Source organism: Pelodiscus sinensis, chromosome 8, assembly GCF_049634645.1.
Source record: "Pelodiscus sinensis isolate JC-2024 chromosome 8, ASM4963464v1, whole genome shotgun sequence".
In the NCBI taxonomy this organism is placed as follows: domain Eukaryota; kingdom Metazoa; phylum Chordata; order Testudines; family Trionychidae; genus Pelodiscus; species Pelodiscus sinensis.
In genome coordinates this window covers 2,107,908-2,130,099 of record NC_134718.1, presented here as the reverse complement: position 1 = coordinate 2,130,099, position 22,192 = coordinate 2,107,908, and the positions used below count along the sequence as shown (strand labels likewise).

Below are 22,192 nucleotides of genomic sequence, written 5' to 3'. Positions count from 1 at the left end.
CCCTGCTCCGTGGCCCTGCTTCCTCCGGAGAGGATCTAGCTAGCTTAACAGTGACAAGGCCTGCAGAGCTGTTAGCAGGCCACTGAGCTGGGAAAGAGCCGCTCGGGGGGGTCGCAACACCATTTCACAGGCAGGTTTCTAGCGTCAGTTTCTGAGTTTCCTGTGCCAGACAACAGGGCCTGAGTCTAGAACTGGCTGTAAAACCATTTCATTAGCGTGTGGCTGAAGGCTGTAAAATCACGTCTCTAAAAGATTGGTGTGCCCCCTGCACGTGCCATCGGGCACAGGGGCACCAGCTGCTGCCTAGGGCCCCTACATCTGAAGGACGGCCCCCCGCTGCTTATTTAAGCTTCTGCTTTTGGCTTGTGCTTCTTGGAGGCTCTTAGCCGATGGTTCCTCAGACCACTAGAGGGCCCTCTGTACCCGCTGGAAGTTCATCTCCTGGCTCCCTGCGGCTAGTTCGCTCTCAGCACATCCCCAGCATGCGCAGACCCCCAGCGATGCTGGGGAGCGGAACTCCTACGATCCCTGTCACAGCTGCGTGATCAGCACGGCCCGCACCAGGCCCTGCGATGCTTCCGTGCCAGAGGAGATCCTGGTGAGTCCACGTGCTAAGGCAGGACTGGGAAGTGCACGGCGCACGCCTGCCACGAAGGGCCGGCGTCTCCCTACCTGCTCCTCGGCATGGGCGCTGGTGTAAGATGCACATTTAGTGTGAAAGACGGGGAAGTGTGGCGGGGAAAGGGATGGAGCGAGGGATCTGCCCTCCCTGGCCACACTCTTCTCGCTTGCGCTCCCGCCTCGTGCTCTGGGCTCTGCTAGCAGCCAGTGTTGGCGTAAAAGGTGCTGGGCCAGAAGGTCTTACGGGGGACACGTGTCCCGCAGACGGTGCTGTAAATCTGCAAGTGGCTCACTGCAGCCAGTGCTGCTCAGCCACCACTAGCCACCCTGGCTTGCTTAAGAACATCAGAACGGCCGGACTGGGTCAGACCAAAGGTCCATCCAACCCCCTTGTCCTGCCTGCCCACAGTGGCCAAAGCCAGGTGTCCCGGAGGGAGTGAACAGAACAGGGAATCCATCCCGTGAACCCCTCCTCCGTCACCCATTCCCAGACCCTGACAAACAGAGGCTAGAGACACCATCTCCACCCATCCTGGCTAACCTCCATGGGTGTGTCTAGACTACTGGGTTTTTTCAAAAAAACTTCCCCTGCGTCTAGACTGCTGCCACGTTCTTTGAAAGTAATTTGAAAGAAAGCGGCAGTTTTTTCGACCGCCGAAAACCTCGTTTTACGAGGACGAACGCCTTTTTTCGAAAGTGCTCTTTTGAAAAAAGGTGCTCTGTAATGCAAACTGTGCTTTTTCGAAAGAGCATCCAGACTGCCTGCGTGCTCTCTTTCAAAAAAGCGGCTCGCTTTTTCGAAAGTACTCGTTGTAGTCTAGATGCTCTTTTTCGAAAGTGGCTTTTTTGAAAGTATCTAGACGTAGCATGTCCCCAGCCAGCCCCTTTCACCTGCTTGGAGATTCTGCCTCTCTTCTGGATGGTTTTCTGGGAAGCAATCAATTCCATTCCAGGCACCTCCCATTGTCCTGGTACAACCCAGCCTGACCTGGCATCCCCGTGCTGTTCCTCTGTGGGCATTATACGGCATAACTGTCCCTGTTTTCCATCCCCTATCTCCGGCTGCCCCCGTGTGGTTGTCATAGAGCAGGGCCCTGCCTTTGCATTGTATGAGAAGCAATCCCATTCCAGGAACATCTCTTTGTTCTGGCCCCATCGAACCCTGACCTTGCTGTACATTATGACAGGAGGAAGCTGTCTACCGAATTTGGTGGTCCTAGCTCTTACTGTTAGGAGGAGTTCTTAAACAGACAAACTCAAATATATAGTAGATCTCTTGCACGCTTTAGCCAGTAGATGGCTCCCGACACCACAAAACACGATCCCGGTAATACGAGCTTTTGCCAGTTGGCCCCCCGGTGGCTGGGAGTGCTGCCCCACAGCAGGGGGCAGCACAGGGACTGGCAGTGATCTTCGGCAGATTCCCTGGTTCAGGACCAGTCAAGTCCCGAGGGTGCCGGACCAGGGAGGTCCAACCTGTAGCTAGAAAGTTTGCCTAACACCTAACTTCAATCTCCTTGCTGTATATTTAGCCCACTACTTCCTGTCCTACCCTCAGCAGACGTAGAAAACAATTGGTGTTGGTCCTCTCCATAACAGCCCTTAACATCTCCAAAGACAGTCGTCAGAGTCTTGACACTTAGTCTTCAAGGCTAAACGTGCGCAGTTTTTGCAACTTGTCCTCACAGGCCAGGTTTTCTAACCCATTTTTAATCGTTTTTCCAGCTCTGTCATGCCTGGAATCCAGTTCTGGGTGCCACATTTTAAGGAGGCTATGTACAAATTAGCGTTTCCGGTCAAGAGCTTCCACAGATCTCAACGGAGTGGCTTGGCTCCCAGACAAGCAGGCCCCCAACCATCTAGGGCTTTGGGGAGCAAAGCCAGCTATTTGTTTGACTTCCCCGTGGAAACTAGATGCATCCCCCTTTGGATGCACATGTGTGGGGTTGGTTGGGAAGGGAGCAAGACTGGAAGAGCAAACACAGAGGCTGTGTCTAGACTGGCCAATTTTTCCTGAAAAATCAGCTGCTTTTCCGGAAAAACTTGCCAGCTCTCTACACTGGCTGCTTGAATTTCCGCAAAAGCACTGACTTCCTACTGTCTGAAATCAGTGCTTCTTGCGGAAATCCTATGCTGCTCCCGTTCGGGCAAAAGTCCCTTTTGCGCAAAAGGGCCAGTGTAGACAGCTCAAATTTGTTTTCCGCAAAAAAGCCCCAATGGCGAAAATGGTGATTGGGGCTTTTTTGCGGAAAAGCGCGTCTAGATTGGTCACAGATGCTGCCTGGGGCTTAGCATTCCCCCTGCTTCTTCCCTTGTTCCTTAATTATTCACAGGGCTGAAACAGCCTTTCACATTGGTTTTGGTTGCCTCTGCAAAATCCCGCTCTGCTTTGCTGTTGGCAGCTCTCGCTTCATCCCTCCAGGGTCTCTCTCCATGGAGGCTTTCTGTTCTCTCTCAATCACCTCTGTCACGGTACTGGATTTTAGGGGAGCAGCCAGGTCACTGCTGCGCTGATGCGGGGGTGTTTGCCCAAAAGTTGGTACAAAGGGGGCCATGTGACGTGTCAAACTAAAGCTTATTGTCTATGGATTCTGTATATGCTCTTCATATACCTGTATAATGTCTGGGTGTGAAGTTAGAAATTTGGACTCTGTGTTGATGCTGAAGGATTCTCTGTCCGAGGCGGAGCAATGGGCCAGGAATGTTTGTCCATGGACATGCTAATGAGAAAGTCTCCAGGGACTGGCCACTGGCCACGGGACTCCCTCCAGCTTGGAAGAAGCCAGGAGGGGGTATAAATAGGCCATGTGGCCAACTCCATCTTGGTGCTCAGCTCAGCTCTTCATCCCAGAGGCACAAGTGCAGGGATCGAGGAGCCGGAAAGAACTGTGGACCCATCCTGGCATGGGATGTACACCAAAGCCTTTTAAGCCAGCAGTTATAACATCTCTGCCGAGAGCCTGCATTGAGAACTGGGAGACTCAATGCATGTAATGTATGATCCTTTAACAACCTCACTCTCAGGCTTTTCTTTCTGGTAGTAATAAACCTTTAGATGTTAGATTCTAAAGGATTGGCTCAGCGTGATCTTGTGGGTAAGATCCAGGTGTAAATTGACCAGGGATCTGTGGCTGGTTTCTTGGAACTGGACAGAACTTGTTCGGGGAAGGTGAGATTGTGTTCTATAACCCCTCTCCTGTGTATGAGGCTCGGGGACATCTGGGGCACGGATATTGCTGGGGTGTTGGAGGGGTTTTGTTCGAGAGGCTTCCGGCTGAGCAGGCAGGCAGCTGAAGCGCTCTGTGGGACTGGTTTGTGGCCTATTTAGGAAGGTCTCCAGTGTGGGGGCTATAGAGAGCCTTGAATTTGAGCAATTTGCCCTGAGCAGACGCCCTCATCTGTGCCCAGACATGACCCGGTCGGTCACAGTGGCGTGGTCGGCAGGATCCGAACTGTGACTCTCTCTCCTTCTCTTTTTTCTTTTCTCCCCCTCTCGCCTCTCACTCTGTGTTTCTCTTCTCCTTCTCCTGCTGCGTCTCTCTCACTCCTCTCGCTGTCCTGCACCTCCTCCGTTCTCCTCTCTGTCTCCTCCGCCTCCGCGCCGCTTTCCTCCTTTTGAATCCGTCGCCCTTTCCTGACGTCAGAGACGCACGCTCGTCCAGGCCCCGACCCCCTCTGGTTGGCGCTGCTGCCTCCCACCAAGGCGCTCGGCTGACGTCTGCGTTCCTCAGCCAGGCCACCGCGCAGGAGCAAGCGGCCATTTGGGCCCCGCACTCTTCGTGCTGCATGGGGAGCACGGACCCCAAATGGCCACTTATGCCTCTTGCTCCCACGCTGCGGCCCGGCTGAGCGGCGGCAAAGTCAGCCAAGCGCCATGGCTGGAGACAACAGCGCTGCCTAGAAGGAACAGCCAGTGTTCCAGCATTACAGAGTCACAGACACTGGGCAACTCTATATATGATTTCAGGTTTAATAAGGCCACGGTCTAGGGACCTCTAGTTAAATATACACTTCTTTGCTTTCAGGTTTAATAAGTAAGAGACAGAATCTAGTTTTGTGTCTATGTTACTAAGATGCGAGGAATGTTGACGGCCCGGGCCACAGGGCAGCATGACCCAGGACAGGATGACCCAGGAGTGTTGGGGAATGTTAACATCCAAAGATAACACCAGTTAAGGAGTAACCGGTCACAAACTGACACAGCAAATTCCATAGGGTATGTCTACACTACAATGTCAATTCGAACCAACAGCCATTAGTCCTATGACAACTAAAGCTTAATTCGAATTAAGTAGTTCGAATTAAGGGCTGAGTAGCCACTTAATTCGAACTACTGGGAGACTAGCCCTCCCCAGCTTGCCCTGGTGGCCACTCTGGGCACAGCCAGGGAAATTCTTCTGCCCCCCTCCCGGCCCCAGAGCCCTTAAACGGCCACGGTCTGGCTACGCTGCTTGTGCCAGTTGCAAGCCTGCCAGCACCCAGCCAGCAGAACCTGCACCTGGCACAAGATGAGCCAGCCACCCGCTGCCACCCAGCCCTCCGCCTCTTCCTAGGACCAGGCTGGCGGCTCCCAGGAGCTTGCCCAGGGCTGCAAGAGGCGGGCGCCCGCCGGGTCTAGTGCGGAGATCGTGGACCTCATTGAGGTTTGGGGGGAGGCCTCCAACGTCCATGATCTCCGCACTAGCCACAGGAACACGGCCGTCTACAGCCGCATGGCTGCCTGCCTGGCCACCAGAGGCCACATGCGAACCCAGGAGCAGGTTTGCATGAAAATCAAGTTGGTCCAGTGAGACCCCCGACCTTGAGCCCTGAGCTTACAACATAAGAACATAGGAATGGCCGTACTGGGTCAGACCAAAGGTCCATCTAGCCCAGTAGCCTGTCTGCTGACAGCGGACAAAACCAGGTACTCCGGAGGGGATGGACCGAAGATAATGACCAAGAGATTTGTCTCGTGCCATCCATCTCCAGCCTTTGACAAACAGAGGCCAGAGACACCGTTCCTACCCCCTGGCTAATAGCACTCCATGGACCCAACCTCCATGAATTCATCTAACTTCTCTTTAAACTCTATTATAGTTCTAGCCTTCACATTCTCCTGTGGCAAGGAGTTCCACAGGTTGACTATGTGCTGTGTGAAGAAGAACTTTCTCTTATTAGTTCTAAACCTGCTACCCATTAATTTCATTTGGTGTCTCCTAGTCCTTCTATTATGGTAACTAATGAAGAACTTTTCTTTATTCACCCTTTCCACACCACTCATGATTTTATAGAACTCTATCATATCCCCCCTCAGTCTCCTCTTTCCTAAGCTGAAAAGTCCCAGTCTCTTTAGCCTCTCTTCATATGGGACCCGTTGCAAACCCCTCATCATTTTAGTTGCCCTTTTCTGAACCCTTTCCAAGGCCAAAATATCTGTTTTGAGTTTAGACCACATCTGTAGACTGTCCTGAAGATATGGCGTACCATATCTTTATACTTCCCCTCCTCCTTATTCCCCTGGCTTCTTCCTTCCAGCTCCCAACTCCCAGGTTTCCCCCTCCCCTCTCCCACCCTCTCTCTTCCCCTCTCCCACCTCCTTTTCCCAGTCTCCCCACAGGTTAATCTCCCCCCCCCCCAGTTTTGTTAAATAAAGAGAGTTTCTTTATTTGAACACACGTGTCCTTTATTTTATACATCAGTAAGGGGGGCTAGAGAGGGGTAAATGGAAGGGGGTGAGGGAGGAATGGGGCACGAGTCCCTGATGAGGAGGACTGGGGTGGCCCTGCGGGCTCCTTGGAGTGGAAGCTCTCCTGCAGGCCACAGAATGGGAGCAGTGGAGAGGGGAGGCCGGGTCCATCCGAGGCCACAGAAATGCTGAGGAAAAGGACGGAAAGGACGTGGGGTGGGGCAGAGCTGGGCCGGGAACAGAGGGGGTGGGGCCGAGGTCTTAGGGGAAGAGGTGGAGTGAGGGCTGGTGTGAGGACGGAATAGGGACACAGCAGGGGGTTGAGCACCCCTGAGAGCGAGGGGCAGTTGGCGCTGAGGTGACCTTTCACTGGCGCTCTCGGGGCAGGGCACAGAGCTGGAACGGTTTGGGTGCATTTGACAGCAAACTGGACACTGGAGTAATATCGACGTCGGTGGGGTCCACGACGGGCTTCAGGGTGAAATGCTGCAAGATGGCGGTCAGCACTAAAAAGAACTTCATCCGAGCCAGCCCCTCTCCCACACAAATCCGCTTCCCTGCACGGAAAAAGGAACTTTGAGCTGACCTCGGATGCCTTCCTGCACAACACATGTTAAACATGGTTATTGTGGAAGCAAAATCTCCGGGTTGAAGGGATGCACCTAGGAACCGAGGGCAAGCGGACGGAGGATGCTGGCCCCCTCCCCAGAGCTCAGGGAGGTCCGGAAGCGAACGGGGACTTCAGGAGCCACTTGGGCCACCTGAAGAAACTTTACAAACAGCGAATAGTCCTGCAGCGCCTAAGAAAAAATGGCGATAGGGTCATGAGCTTTCGTGGCCACAACCCATTTCTGCAGATGCAGGGTGTGCAGGGGTCCAGACTACACTGAAGTAGCAGAGAAAGAGAAGGGATGGGGTGGGAAAGGGAAGGGGGAGAATGGAGAAAACACGCTGTCAGTGAGTGTCTGTGCTAAGGAAGGCAAATAGAGCAGGCTATGAGTATTCTCGGTGCACCCCATCCTCTGCTATGTATTTGCGTCCTGGACCCCTGTCCTCCAGTCACCTGAAGAAGTGGGTTGTGCCCACGGAAGTGCATGCCACCATCCACATGGCTTGCTAGGCTCTAAGGTGCTGCAAGGTCATTTGCTGTCTGTTATGTTTTTTCAGCTCCAGACTAACACGGCTCCGCTGAAAGATTTTTGAATGTGCAAGGTCCTTTGAAGACCTGAGTCCCTTCGATTGCCATCAGAAAGGCTGTTAGAGGCGCAGGGTGGGAAGCGGGGGAGGATGATGTGGGATTTGAGGAATAGATTAGCCACGTTGCAGACGCACTGAACACTTTTCTGGGAGGTGTCCTGAGTAGCAGGTGAGAGGAAGACGGCTCCAGAACACCGCGAGCAGTGTGGCCGGGCGGGTCTGTTGTTTGGACTCAACGAGGGAAGTTAAGTTGTACCGCCCTGAGGACACCAAGAAGGCTTTAACTTCTGTCTTCGCTGGAAAGGTGACGGGTGGCCAGATGCCCCACATGATGTAATGGGAACAAAACAGGAGCAGAACGGCGTCCCGGGGCATGCCGTTGGCTTTAGGAAAACATGCCATGAACAGGCATGTGGCCCAGGGGGAATATGTGCTTGGCAAAATGCCTCTTGTGAAGTATCACTGGGAAGCATGTCGTACATGGAATGGGATGACCCCATTTGTAGGCAGGTGATCCTTCAAAACTGGGAGTATCGAGCTACCTTGTGAATGGAGTCATGCTCAGTAAGGGGGCATGTATGGTATGGCCCTGTTTTGATGGCCCATTGGCAAGGAAACCATAGCCTGGAAATGAACTTTTTTCTCCTGGAAGCCTGGGAGGAGGGGCGATGGTTGGTCCTCCCAAGACTTATGGCCATGTCACCTCATGCTGAGACCCATCATGGAGTCTGTACTTTAAGTTTAAATTGAACACCGAGGATTCCCTCCTTGGGCAAAATCGACATCAAGGTGGGAAGCCAAACAAGAGGGGCGGCTGCCAGACATCAGGCCCCTCCCGCAGACCACCCAAGGCGCCTACTGGAAACAAGAGAAGCTGGACGGGGGAAAGGTCTGAGCCCAGACTGGACAATGCCTGGACATGCCCAGGTCTGGATCCTTCCCTCAGCATGACCGGCCCTGCAGGGTCTTCCAAAGCTCAGGCCTCGGGCCGATTGGACTTTCTCCTACTGCCCCTTCTGACCGCAGCAGAGCCCTGCCATGGCAGCACTGCCAGGCCCTGCAAGGGGAGCAAAAAGTCATCCAAGCACAGGCTGGGGCAGTGGCTGGTTCTTACCAGATCACCGTGCCAACCCTTCCCTGTCCTCTTCCACCTCTGTGAGCCACCAGAAAACACAGCACACAAACCAGTCTGAGAGCGACCAGGCAGAGCTGGGAGACAGGCTGTGATCTGACATTTAAACAGCTTCTTTTACCTGCAGAGAAGGGCATGAAGAAGTCACTCTTCTTAAAGGCACCATTGTCGTCCAGGAAGTGTCCCGGGTTGAATTGCTCTGGGTTTGGAAATTCCCTGCTGTCATGTAGAACTGACTTAAGTACAGGGTATATCGTGGTGCCCTGAATGAGCAAATGCCGAGAAAAAGGGGTAAATGGGTACTGTCTGTCAGAGAGAAATCTCCAGCCTTTGCTGACCTGGACTGGGGGATGCATCTGTGTCTCATTTCCTTGAAATTCATGATTAGTTCCATAAAATCTGCTCCATTATCTTGCCTAGGATCAATGTCCAGCTGATCAGTGAGTGATTAACCAGCTTATGCCATTAATCCTTTTTTAAAAATTGGCACATTCATTTTCTACGGTCTTCTGGAATTTCCTCACTGCCCCATGACCCATCAGCATTAATGGTCCTGTGAGAGCCTCGGCCAGCTCTTTCAAAACTCTTGGATGAAAATTATTTAGACCTGCTGATTTCAACATTTCTAACGTCAGTGGCTTCTGCTTAACATCCCCCAAAGCACCAGGGGACTTAAATACAAGGCCAGAAGGGATGATGATTATCTAGCCAGACAATTTCCCCCAAATAGTTTATTTTGTGCAGCTTCTCTGTCACTGGCAGGAGGATTTTCCTGTCTGAGATGCTGCTCAATACTTATCGCCAGTGTCTCACAGCACTTTGCAAAGAGGAAGGTGCAGCGCGATTCCAAATTTACAGAGGCAGTAACAAGAGCTCTGAGGTGAAATGTGACTTGCCCAAAGTTGCTCCGTGTATCCCATCCCTGTCAGTGGGCGGGTAAAGGCTGGATTGCAGCTTTGTGGGACTAGCTGGGCTTCTGGTTGAAACCACGAAGTTCAAGGAAAGGAGGCAGAAATGCATCCCCCAGTCCAGGTCAGTTAAATCACTGGTAAATCAGCAAAACCACCCGTCACCCAAATCTAGTTCAAGCATTTCTCTTGTAAGGAATTCAACCTTCAAAAGAGGAGGAGAACAAACTTGACCTCTCACATGCACATTGAGCACTGACCTTGGGAATCACAAACTGCTTGAGATGAACTTCTCTAGTCACAGCCCGGGGGGTACCTAACGGGATCAGGGTAATGAATCTCTGGATTTCATGTATCACGGCATCTGTGTAGGGCATCCGGCTTCGATCCGCCATGCTGGGGCTTCGGCTTTGCCCAATCACAAGGTCAATCTCTTCCTGAACTTTTTCTGTCATCGGATGAGACAGGTTTAACTATAATGGGGAGTAGCAGGGTTCCCACAGATTTGCCCATCACTGCATCACCCCATTTGCATATTGGGATTCGAACCAACCTGGTCAGTTTGGTGTATCGGAAGCTACACCGACACTGGGCCACCAAGACTCGTGAGTGGGCTGCATGAGGGGTCCTTGTCTCAGTGGCTGCATGAGTGAAATCCAGGATGGGCCCCACACAGCACCTGACTGGCAAGCAACGGGAGGTGGCTACCGAGCTACATAAATGCCTCTTTTTCTTCTTGTTTGCTCTCCTCAGTGTCCTGGCCCGATCCCTCGAAGGAAAGCCTTGGATGCTTGAAAGCCCTTGGGTTATGTCCCGGGGCATTTTCATCCTCTCGCAGAGAGCCAGGGACTCCCCACGTGAGGGCAATGGGAGGGCAGGCTCATCCACAGCAAGTCAGTTAAAGTGTTCCAAAGCATGTAGCTATTCACATCCCCTAGTGCTGGAGTCCCAGTCCCACTCCTCACTCTGCAAAGGGATTTTAGTATTAGCCTTATAATCACTCAGACTCCAACCCTAACACATAAGCTGTCCAACTCTTGGTGTCCATGGACAAGAATCAGCCTCACTATACGAGACAGTTCAAAGGGATTAAGAGAACTTTTGTTTCAACTCCCTAGCTCAACTGTCCAGAGCAAGACAGGCGCCAGACAACAAAACCCCACTAGCCTAGGACCTATTCCATGAGCGCAGCCCTGTGCTTTTTCCTTCAGGGATGTACCAAACAGCCTCTGAAGCAGGGTGGATTGATTTAAATAGCTTTGATTTAAATATCTAATTTTAATCATGATTTAAGCTGGCAAGCAGACAACCTAGGTTTAAATGAGCAATTAATCATTTTAATTATACTTTAAAAATATTTTCCTAAAGGATGGTTGAGTCTTATTGATTAGCAACCTTTAAAACATGTTGATTTACACCTAAATATAACCTTTAGCCAAATTTGGTGCTTCTGTTTACTACCCAGGAGAATACACTCAGTACAGCTACCAACTAAATAAATGCCCAAATAATTGTGTAACTTACATGTATTCAGTTTCTTAATTTTTACATTTTTATTCTATTACAAAATGGTGTGTAATAGAAACACTTAAGAGACAGATTTTACCCCATTTATTATTTGCTAAGTGGTGGTTACTTTTTTAAAAACATATGATTTGCATCTACTTCTGTACGGATGGAAATTCTATTTAAAATAAACAAAACCAGCATTTAATTTTTGTATGAAATAAAACTACTGTACCTCAAATGTGCAGGACACATAACAAAAAAGTATCCAAACACATTTTGCATCTAAAATTCCTTTATTAAACAAAGGAACTATCCATAGTGAATTTAACAGATCACATCTAGTCATCATGTTCTTCAAGATGTTAGAACGCTCTCATAACCAGTTTTTTACTGAGAGACGAGGAAAACAATTTTTTCTGGTTCATCAACTCTCGGTTTTGCAACAGTGAATGAACTAATCATTGAATTGAACTAGCTGAATAAACCAAAGCAATAAAAACATTCTCTCTTCACCTGCAGAAGAAGCTACTGCTGATGTAAACACTGGTTCTGGGTACTTACACTGGTGACCTGGTAGAATTTTGTTAAAAGTTGACAGGAGACATGTTCTATTTAATTTAATTCATAAGTTATTGAAATAGGTTATGATAAATTTAGGCCATAACAATTTTTAATTTAATTGTAAAGGTATATTATTTAAAACAAAGCCTATTTAAATGGGATCACAATTCCAATTTTAATAAAGCTCTCCTGCCCCAGACAAGAAGGGACTTGGGGACACGAGCACTGAGAACTCCAGAGTTCCCCTTCCTCAGACAAAGGGAGAGGGAGAATCACCTGGGTCCCAGGCAAGGGTGAGGTTGTCAGGACACAGAACAAGGGGGCTGGGTTCCTGGGCAGGTGTGTGTGTGGGTGTGGAGGAGGGTTCAGGGCCCAGAGAGTAGGGGGAGGGGGGATTGTTTAGAGAGCTGGATAGGAGATGGGGATCCAGGTGGGAAGAGGTGGGGGAAGGGAGAGGGGGAGAAGAGGAGATGGGGTCCCCGCTTGCTCCTTCTCAGGCCAGAATGCCGCCCCTGGCAATGTGCCACCCCAAGCACCTGCTTGTTTTGCTGGTGCCTAGAGCTGGCCCTGTGCGTGACCTTCTGCTGCGAGGTGATGACCAGGTCAGCTTGTGCTCAAGGCTGGACCTTCACCCATGCCCTAGGTACTTCTCAAAGGGTCCAAATCGCCCGACCAATCAGCCCAGTATCGGTGGCCAGAAATCCTTGCCAGCTTCACTCATCAGGTTCACTGCAGTTCACTGCTGCTTGATGAGAACCTGCTCCCAGAATCCTCTCTTATTTGGCCATGTTTAAGTCACGTCAAGATACCGCCACATCATTCAATCGGCATGGTCACACCAATTTGGCACTAACATCACTCAAGTCCTAGCTCTGTGTGTGTGTGTGTGTCTGTGTGTGCGCACACATGTGTGTGTGTCTGTGACAGACAGACAGACAGAGTTACCTTGTATTTCGGGGTATTTCAGAAAAATCAGGAGCCCATATTTTAGAGTAGTGCTGGTTGTCCCTGTTCCAGCGATAAATAACTCTATTGTTGTTTGTAACAAACTTTTCGCATTGAAGTCTGACTGGACATTCATTTGTTCCTGAAATACAGATTTGGAGAAGATCTTTTTTGATGGAAAAACTCTATGAGATATTCATACAGGCCAAAAAACTGTCATCTGCTACCCCAGAGGTAACCCAGTCTAACCATCATAAATATCCGACACAAAATAGCCAAGAGGACGGAGAAGATAGCACCATTGCTGCAGTGCCGTGGGCCATTTCTGTGCAATAAGATGATTTTTTTATAATATATTGGAGGAGAGCAGAGTTTGACCTGCATGTCTCTTGGGCACACACCGTGTCTCCCTGTCAGGCCTTCCCCAAAGCCCAGGCTGATGTTATTGCTTAAGAAATTCATCCCCACGAGATGTAAAACCCTCTGCATGGGAAAGGGAACCGGCTCCTGCCCTCACACACCTCTTCCATTTTGATGAGGAAAGCATCGATAAAGTCTCGAGGGCAGTTGGGATCCAGAGACTCTCTGTGCATCTTCACTCTCTCCTGAACAAATCTTCTGAACTTCCGGGTATTTTTAAAGAACTTGTAGTGAGGCCCAGGGATGTAATCCATGAGAGTTGGGAAAAAAGTATATAGCTAAGAAGGATGAAAGAAAAGCACAGCTTGACATATCTGGACATGTATCGACATATTTTAGAAATATGCATTTGTCTGTCTGTCTGTTCAAGTACACCTCCTAACTGGTAAGAGCAAGGGCCACCAATTTTGGTAGGCAGTTTCCTCTTCTCCTAACTTAAAGCAAGGTCAGGATCTGACTGTGCCAGGAAAACAGGTGTGGGGGGAATGGGACTGTTTTCCAGAACATGGAAAAGGAGGGGGCAGAGAGAGGAGGGATGCAATACTCACACTCACCAGTGGGGGCAACGGGCACATGGGAGTGTCATCATGCACTGTGACCACGGGGGAGAGCCCCACCGAGTGAGTGGCCAGCTGGGACTGTGGCTTGCCATCTTACCTGCCACCAGACTGGGTACATGGGGCTCCTCTTCCAGGGAGACAGCCCCCACTTACCCCCTCCTGGATCGAGGGGGGAAGGGAGTCCCTTGGCAACCCCACCTGCACCCACCAAACTCCCAGCCTCCTGCCCTGAGTCCTCCGAATTCTCCCTACCCCAACTCCTGCACCCCCCACACCACCAAGCTCTTGCCCTGAAGTACCTGGACGACATTGGTTACGTTTTCTAGTAGCAGATAATCACTCAAATGACTCCACCCTGGCTTGGACACTGGACTTCTGGCCAGCTGGCCCGTACTGCCAGCACCACTGCTCTGCCAGCCCCAGCAAGCTTCCTCACTGCCATGCGCCAGGTTCCCAGCCCCACAGCCAGTTCTCTGCTGGCCGACAGGACTCACACCCACCAGCCCTCCACCAGGACGGGCCACAGACGGTGCCGGAGCAGAGTGTCCCAGTTTGGAGAGGCTCAGCCTTTACTGAGAGAAACCTCTGTCCCCTCCCGCAGTGCCCAGGAGAGCGTAAATGAAATCCCCGAACATACCCCTGCCCAGGGCGACTGCTGGAATTTGCCATTATCCACAATGAGACCAACTAAAGTAGCAAACTTCTGATCTGCATAGTCAAACCGGTCCCCGAAGACGATGGAGCAGATGACGTTGGCGACGGCGTGGGTGAGGAATTGGGAGGGGTCAAAGGGCCGCCCTGGAGCAAAACAACACTAGAGAGAGTCAGTTTGAATTCGCTGGCTTCACCCTCCCCATCCGTCACTGAGTCACTGGGGCTCCGACCTCACAGGGCCAGGCGGGCTCGCAACAATATAGCCTGGGGAGGAGGGGGGGTTAGGTCTGCCCATCCCCACACTTTCCTCTCACACGCTGCATGAAACAAGCACTTCACATCATTTTCTCAGAAATCCGGACTGTGCGCCCTCTGCCTGGCCCGTTCTGGTCTGACCAGGGGCCATCAGTCCCTCTCTGAGGGTATGTCTACACCGCCACCCTAGTTTGAACTAGGGTGGCTAATGTAGGCATTCGAACTTGCAAATGAAGCCCGGGATTTAAATATCCCGGGTTTTATTTGCATCTTCCCAGGTGCCACCATTTTTAAATGCCCTGTAGTTCGAACTACCTGCCCGCGGCTACACGCAGCACAGACTAGGTAGTTCAAATTAAGGCTCCTAATTCGAACTACCGCTACTCCTCACTGTAGGTTCGAATGCCTGCATTAGCCACCCTAGTCCGAACTGGACAGGGGAAAAAATGTGAGCAACACGCAGCCAGAAACGGCCATCTCTGGGGTGTTTCACACAGCCTGTCCCTCTGCACCAGAACAGGCTGTCACAGGAGCAGCTACTGGACACTGGAACCAAACAATCCACATCGTGTAAAACAGAAAGACAAGACTCTTCGACTGCTCCGTTTTCAGTGTATGTAAGAAAATCCCCACCGTGCGTGTTTCTGAGTCTTTCCACCAGAAAACGGGTTTCCTCCTGGACCCGCTCCTCAACACTTTTCTTTCCCATCCCAAAGTTTCTCAGGGTGGTGAGGGTAAATCGCCGGAGCTGCCTCCACCGCTCCCCGTTGGTGAAAGCGATACCTGGAAACAGGGAGAGAACAGGCCTGAAAGGAGGGAGGCCAGACGCTGTCTGTCTGCCTGGCCAACACCCAAACATGGCTGAGCCAAAGGTTCAACTTAACAGCTACTATGTCTGTGGTCTCCCAGGGAGATGGCATTCCAGAGACATTGCAATACTGTTTGCAGTAGCGCTGTGCTGTGCTGGACCCTGGACCTGATGTAGACAAGAGAGGGGAGTTTGGATCTTGGATTAGACCAACCTTATGTTGGTGGGAGGGGCCTGATTTCAAGAGCTCTGTGTCGTTTCTCTTCTCAGTCGTGCTCCCCTCTCGATGTGGAAATTGCACGAAAGGTACCTGTTCCATTGGCAATTTTGTCGAATAGGGGCATGCGTCCTCGGGCACCGAACTCCTCCCTGCGGTCGATCAGAGCCTCCTTCACAACCTCGTATCCATGCAGCACCACAACCCGCTCGGAGCCCAAGTAGATGGTGAAAATCGGGCCGTACGTTCTACTGAGCTGTAAAAGTTTCACAGGCGAGGCCAGTAAGCTTTAGCTTTGATCCATTTCATTACAAATTTGTGTGGAGATGACATTACAGACTGCTGGGGCAGCGCTTTCCTGCCACGGAGCTAACACTTTGGAAGTGTAACTAGTGAGAACCGTCCCGATTTGGTCATTTCAGCCCCGCTCCTCCTAGGGACAGTAGTGAGAAGCCAGACTCCACTGATTCATTGAGATTTAGGCACCCACACACCTTGGAGCTCTGGGCCTCCCGGACATTTCAATGCATCATGTTGTTAAACTCCTGCATTTTAAACCCTTTCCCCATCGATGTGTCTGTCTGTGTGTTCCTAGCACACTTCTGTGCTGTACAATTCCCTGGTTATAAGAGCATCTGATGAAGTGGGTCTTTGCCCACGAAAGCTTATGTTCCAACACTTCTGTTAGTCTATAAGGTGCCACAGGACTCCTCGTCGCTCTCGTTATAAGAGCAGCCTGCATTAATATAGGGACACTCAATGGTGATCTTGATCCTTCTAACTGCACAGAAAGGGGCCTGCTTCTCTTCAGTCACGCCGGCCGATTTTGCAATGAGAAGAGTTTCCCTTCACTTTACTCCTCTCTGCCCTCTGGAGCCAAAGAGGGTGAAAAGTGAGATCCTGTTTCCCCATTTACATCCCCTACAGAATTACTGTCCAATTTCCAACTGATCACACCTGTGGAAATCAGTAGACAAGTACATGTGTATCTCAGGGCATGGTGAGCAGAGCGAGAATGGAGTGGAACAGCTGCTATGAGGTTGCAGAATTTGTCCTGTGTACTCCTCATTATTTGTGTGGATTCACAGGAAGGGGAGAATCCAACCTGTCTGTACAATCCCAAATTCTGTGTGCAGAGCTTGCTAAAATGCATCATTTCTCCCGTCCTGAGCTGCAATTTCTGCTTTACAATCCTTTTGTGATGCAGGCAAATACATTAGAGCAGTTTTATAGACGGGATGTGAAGACAGAGAGAGGTGACATGACGTGCACAAGGGCACAGCTGGAGTCTGTGTCAGAGGTGGGAACAGAACTAAAAGCTTGTCTGTCCCATTTCCTTACATAACCCACTAGGCCACTCTCCCCAGCCTCTGATAGCTTGTAGCTATGGCAGTGCTGCTATAGGGGCTCTGGGATAGGTGCGGACAAGCAGTGTCTCCTCCCAAATCATTTCCATCTAGCATCCAAGACTGATTGTTTGGTGGAACAGTAAGTCAGAAATTTGAGCCGACATGGCACTGCCAGCAGGCCAGGCTGAGCTAAATGCCTACTAAGAACACAGCAACAGGCACCCAGAAAACTCCCTTACCTGCTCTAATTGCTGGGGCATGTTGTTTGAATTCAGCTGCAGCATGTTTCCAATGAGGGGAAAAGCAACAGGCCCTGGGGGCAGCTTCCCTCTTCCAGGCGTCTTTCTCCGTGCGGAGAGGAAGAGAAGGCAAGAGACGCAAATGACCAGGAATACCGTGGTGGCTCCCAGCGGTTCCATTGTTGCGAGTAGAAATTCCTCTGGATTCTGGCTGCATCAAGCAAAGGAAAAACAAATTCCCACTTTTTTATACTGCACACACCCAGAGTGGGGCCAGGCAATTAGCCAATAGGAGCTCTCAGTTTCTCTGCATTAATGAGATAAACTCTGAGCTGACAAATGTGACTGGAGCTTTTATTTCTGTCTTATCTGTGTTTGCCCTTTGGCACTGAGTGATAGAGCATGACAATTACGCATTCCCTGAACCTCTGCAAAGCTGTTCAGCCGATCTTGTTCTTCTCTTCTCTTCCTACGCGTCTGGTCAAACATTCCGCACATCCCATGGGCTATGTCTAGACTGGCATGATTTTCCGCAAATGCTTTTAACGGAAAAGTTTTCTGTTAAAAGCATTTGCGGAAAAGCGCGTCTGGATTGGCAGGGATGCTTTTCCACAAAAGCACTTTTTGCGGAAAAGTGTCCGTGCCAATCTAGACGCGCTTTTGCACAAAAAAGTCCCGATCGCCGTTTTCACGATTGGGGCTTTTTTGCGCAAAACAAATCTGAGCTGTCTACACTGGCCCTTTTGTGCAAAAGCTTTGCACAAAAGGACTTTTGCCTGAACGGGAGCAGCATAGTATTTCCGCAAGAACACTGACAATCTTACATGAAATCGTCAGTGTTCTTGAGGAAATTCAAACAGCCAGTGTAGACAGCTGGCAAGTTTTTCCAGAAAAGCGGCTGATTTTCTGGAAAAACTGGCCTGTCTAGACACAGCCGTGATGTTTCCTTTTAGTGTCTCCTGTTCATGTTGCTCTCCAGGGTTTTGCCGATGGACAGCTGCCGAGCAAAGCCTAGATCATCTTCATTTTCTACATGCTGCCTGGGGCTTAGCATTCCTCCTATTTCTTCCCTTGTTTCCTAATTATGCACAGGGCTGAAACAGCCTTTCACATTGGTTTTGGTTGCCTCTGCAAAATCCCGCTCTGCTTTGCTGTAGGCAGCTCTCGCTTCATCCCTCCATGGTCTCTCGGTGGAGGCTTTCTGCTCTCTCTCAATCACCTCTGACACGGTACAGGATTTTAGGGGAGCAGCCAGGTCACTGCTGTGCCCATGAGGGGTGTTTGCCCAAAAGTTGGTACAAAGGGGGCCATGTGACGTGTCAAACTAAAGCTTATTGTCTATGGATTCTGTATATGCTCTTCATATACCCGTATAATGTCTGGGTGTGAAGTTAGAAATTTGGACTCTGTGCTGCTGCTGAAGGATTCTTTGTCCGAGGCGGAGCAATGGGCCGGGAATGTTTGCCCAGGGACAAGCTAATGAGCAAAGCTCCAGGGAACAATGGACCTCTGGAGGCCAAAGGCACAGCTGGCCACTGGCCATGTGACTATCCCCAGGTTGGAAGAAGCCAGGAGGGGATATACATATGACATGTGGCCGACTCCATCTTGGTGCTCAGCTCAGCTCTTCATCCCAGAGGCACAAGTGCAGGGATCGAGGAGCCGGAAAGAACTGTGGACCCATCCTGGCATGGGATGTACACCAAAGCCTTTTAAGCCAGCAGTTATAACATCTCTGCCGAGAGCCTGCATTGAGAATTGGGAGACTCAATGCATGTAATGTATGATCCTTTTACAACCTTACTCTCGCGCTTTTTTCTGGTAGTAATAAACCTTTAGATGTTAGATTCTAAAGGATTGGCTCAGTGTGATCTTGTGGGTAAGATCCAGGTGTAAATTGACCAGGGATCTGTGGCTGGTTTCTTGGAACTGGACAGAACTTGTTTGGGGAAGGTGAGATTGTGTTCTATAACCCCTCTCCTGTGTATGAGGCTCGGGGCCATCTGGGGCACGGATATTGCTGGGATGTCGGAGGGGTTTTGTTCGAGAGGCTTCCGGCTGACCAGGCAGGCAGCTGAAGCGCTCTGTGGGACTGGTTTGTGGCCTATTTAGGAAGGTCTCCAGTGTGGGGGCTATAGAGAGACTTGAATTTGAGCAATTTGCCCTGAGCAGACGCCCTCATCTGTGCCCAGACCCGGCCCGGTCGGTCACAGTGGCGTGGTCGGCAGGATCCGAACTGTGACTCTCTCTCCTTCTCTTTTTTCTTTTCTCCCCCTCTCGCCTCTCACTCTGTGTTTCTCTTCTCCTTCTCCTGCTGCGTCTCTCTCCCTCTCTCTCGCTGTCCTGCACCTCCTCCGTTCTCCTCTCTGTCTCCTCCGCGTCCGCGCTGCTTTCCTCCTTTTGAATCCGTCGCCCTTTCCTGACGTCAGAGACGCACGCTCGTCCAGGCCCCGACCCCCTCTGGTTGGCGCTGCTGCCTCCCACCATGGCGCTCGGCTGACGTCTGCGTTCCTCAGCCAGGCCACCGCGCAGGAGCAAGCGGCCATTCGGGCCCTGCACTCTTCGTGCTGCATGGGGAGCACGGACCCCAAATGGCCACTTGTGCCTCTTGCTCCCACGCTGCGGCCCGGCTGAGCGGCAGAGAAGTCAGCCAAGCGCCATGGCGGGAGGCAACAGCGCTGCCTAGAGGGAACAGCCAGTGTTCCAGCATTACAGAGTCACAGACATTGGGCTACTCTATATATTGATTTCAGGTTTAATAAGGCCACACTCTAGGGACCTCTAGTTAAATATACACTTCTTTGCTTTCAGGTTTAATAAGTAAGAGACAGGATCTTGTTTTGTGTCTATGTTAATAAGATTAGAGGAATGTTGACGGCCCGGGCCACAGGGCAGCATGACCCAGGACAGGATGACCCAGGGGTGTTGGGGAATGTTAACATCCAAAGATAACACCAGTGAAGGAGTAACCGGTCACAAACTGACACAGCAAATTCCATAGGGTATGTCTACACTACAATGTCAATTCGAACCAACAGCCGTTAGTCCTATGACAACTAAAGCTTCGAATTAAGTAGTTCGAATTAAGGGCTGTGTAGCCACTTAATTTGAACTACTGGGAGGCTAGCCCTCCCCAGCTTGCCCTGGTGGCCACTCTGGGCACAGCCAGGGAAATTCTTCTGCCCCGCTCCCGGCCCCAGAGCCCTTAAACGGCCATGGTCTGGCTACGCTGCTTGTGCCAGTTGCAAGCCTGCCAGCACCCAGCCAGCAGACCCTGCACCTGGCACAAGATGAGCCAGCCACCTGCTGCCACCCAGCCCTCCGCCTCTTCCCAGGACCAGGCTGGCGGCTCCCAGGAGCTTGCCCAGGGCTGCAAGAGGCGGGCGCCCGCCGGGTCTAGTGCGGAGATCGTGGACCTCATTGAGGTTTGGGGGGAGGCCTCCAACGTCCACGATCTCTGCACTAGCCACAGGAACACGGCCGTCTACAGCCGCATGGCTGACAGCCTGGCCACCAGAGGCCACATGTGAACCCAGGAGCAGGTTTGCATGAAAATCAAGTTGGTCCAGTGAGACCCCCGACCTTGAGTCTTGAGCTTACAACATAAGAACATAGGAATGGCCGTACTGGGTCAGACCAAAGGTCCATCTAGCCCAGTAGCCTGTCTGCTGACAGCGGACAAAACCAGGTACTCGATGAACTGAAGACAATGACCAAGCGATTTGTTTCGTGCCATCCATCTCCAGCCTTCCACAAACAGAGGCCAGGGACACCGTTCCTACCCTCTGGCTAATAGCACTCCATGGACCCAACCTCCATGAATTCATCTAACTTCTCTTTAAACTCTATTATAGTTCTAGCCTTCACAGTCTCCTGTGGCAAGGAGTTCCACAGGTTGACTATTGCTGTGTGAAGAAAAACTTTCTCTTATTAGTTCTAAACCTGCTGCCCATTAATTTCATTTGGTGTCCCCTAGTCCTTATATTATGGTAACTAATGAAGAACTTTTCTTTATTCACCCTCTTCACACCACTCATGGTTTTATAGAATTCTATCATCTCCCCCCTCAGTCTCTTCTTTTCTAAGCTGAAAAGTCCCAGTCTCTTTAGCCTCTCTTCATATGGGACCTGTTCCAAACCCCTAATCATTTTAGTTGCCCTTTTCTGAACCCTTTCCAAGGCCAAAATATCTTTTTTGAGGTGAGGAGACCACATCTGTCCACAGTACTGAAGATATGGCCCTCTCCCACCTCCTTTTCCTAGTCTCCCCAGAGGTTAATCTCCCCCCCCCCCAGTTTTGTTAAATAAAGAGAGTTTCTATTTTTGAACACACGTGTCCTTTATTTTTTACATCAGGAAGGGGGGCTAGGGAGGGGTAAGTGGAAGGGGGTGAGGGAGGAATGGGGCACGAGTCCCTGATGGGGAGGACTGGGGTGTGCTGAAGTACCAAGAGAGTGATCAGCTGATGCCAGGGCTCACCATCTTGCTGGCCACCAGACCAGGTAAGTTGCCCCCCCCCCATCCCAAACACTTCCCTCACCTTTGGCTGCAGCACCAGAGCGGGAGGGAAGCCCCACAGGACTGGGAGGGAAGGGGATCAGTCCCACCAGACCTGGGGACAAGCTGGATCACAGCCCCATGCCTCAGGGACAAGCTGGTGGGCGGGAGGTGCGGTCCCTGCTGTCTCAGGTCGCCTTGGGTAGAAGTCAGCTGCTACCCCCCATCCACTGCCATAACCCCCCCGCTCTCTGAGCTCCCCCTCCTCTCAACCCCCTGCCCAGATTCCTGCACCCCCACTCAGTGCTCTGAGCCCCTTCTCACTGCCAACCCTCACTCTCCCTCCTCACCTTTCTGCCCTGAGCCCCTCCACAAGCCCCCACCCCGACTCCTGCACCCCCAGGTTTCCGCCTCCTGGCCTGAGACCCCACTTCCCTAAGGTCCTGCCGTGACTCCTGCACCCCCCACACTGCCAGCCCCCTGCCCGCAAGGGCCCAGGCAACGGCGGGGAATTCTGCTGGGATGTAAATAAACACACGTGGGTTGGGAATGTACCGAGGAGCAGCTGAATGAACAGGGCGTTTCATTGACACAGCGTGGGAGCAGCGGAGAGGGGAGGCCGGGTCCGTCCGAGGCCACAGAAACGCTGCCTC

General features: G+C 51.3%; 1 protein-coding gene across 3 annotated transcripts; it reads right to left on the bottom strand.

Moving 5' to 3' along the window:
• Window positions 1-6,260: 6,260 nt before the first annotated feature.
• LOC102460248 (cytochrome P450 2H2-like) lies at window positions 6,261-17,317 on the bottom strand. 3 transcript variants are annotated; one of them, XM_075934518.1, is made up of 9 exons: window positions 17,044-17,306; window positions 15,549-15,711; window positions 15,064-15,213; window positions 14,159-14,319; window positions 13,063-13,239; window positions 12,542-12,683; window positions 9,787-9,974; window positions 8,740-8,881; window positions 6,261-6,846 (listed from the first exon to the last, which is right to left on the bottom strand). In XM_075934518.1, the coding sequence occupies exons 1-9, from the start codon at window positions 17,221-17,223 to the stop codon at window positions 6,656-6,658; spliced, it is 1,494 nt and encodes a 497-aa protein (XP_075790633.1). In that variant the 5' UTR covers window positions 17,224-17,306; the 3' UTR covers window positions 6,261-6,655. The 3 variants fall into 3 exon arrangements, with proteins under 3 accessions (XP_075790633.1, XP_075790634.1, XP_075790635.1); XM_075934519.1 differs by lacking the exon at window positions 15,549-15,711 and having other exon boundaries at window positions 17,044-17,317; XM_075934520.1 differs by lacking the exons at window positions 15,064-15,213; window positions 15,549-15,711 and having other exon boundaries at window positions 17,044-17,317.
• Window positions 17,318-22,192: the final 4,875 nt, after the last annotated feature.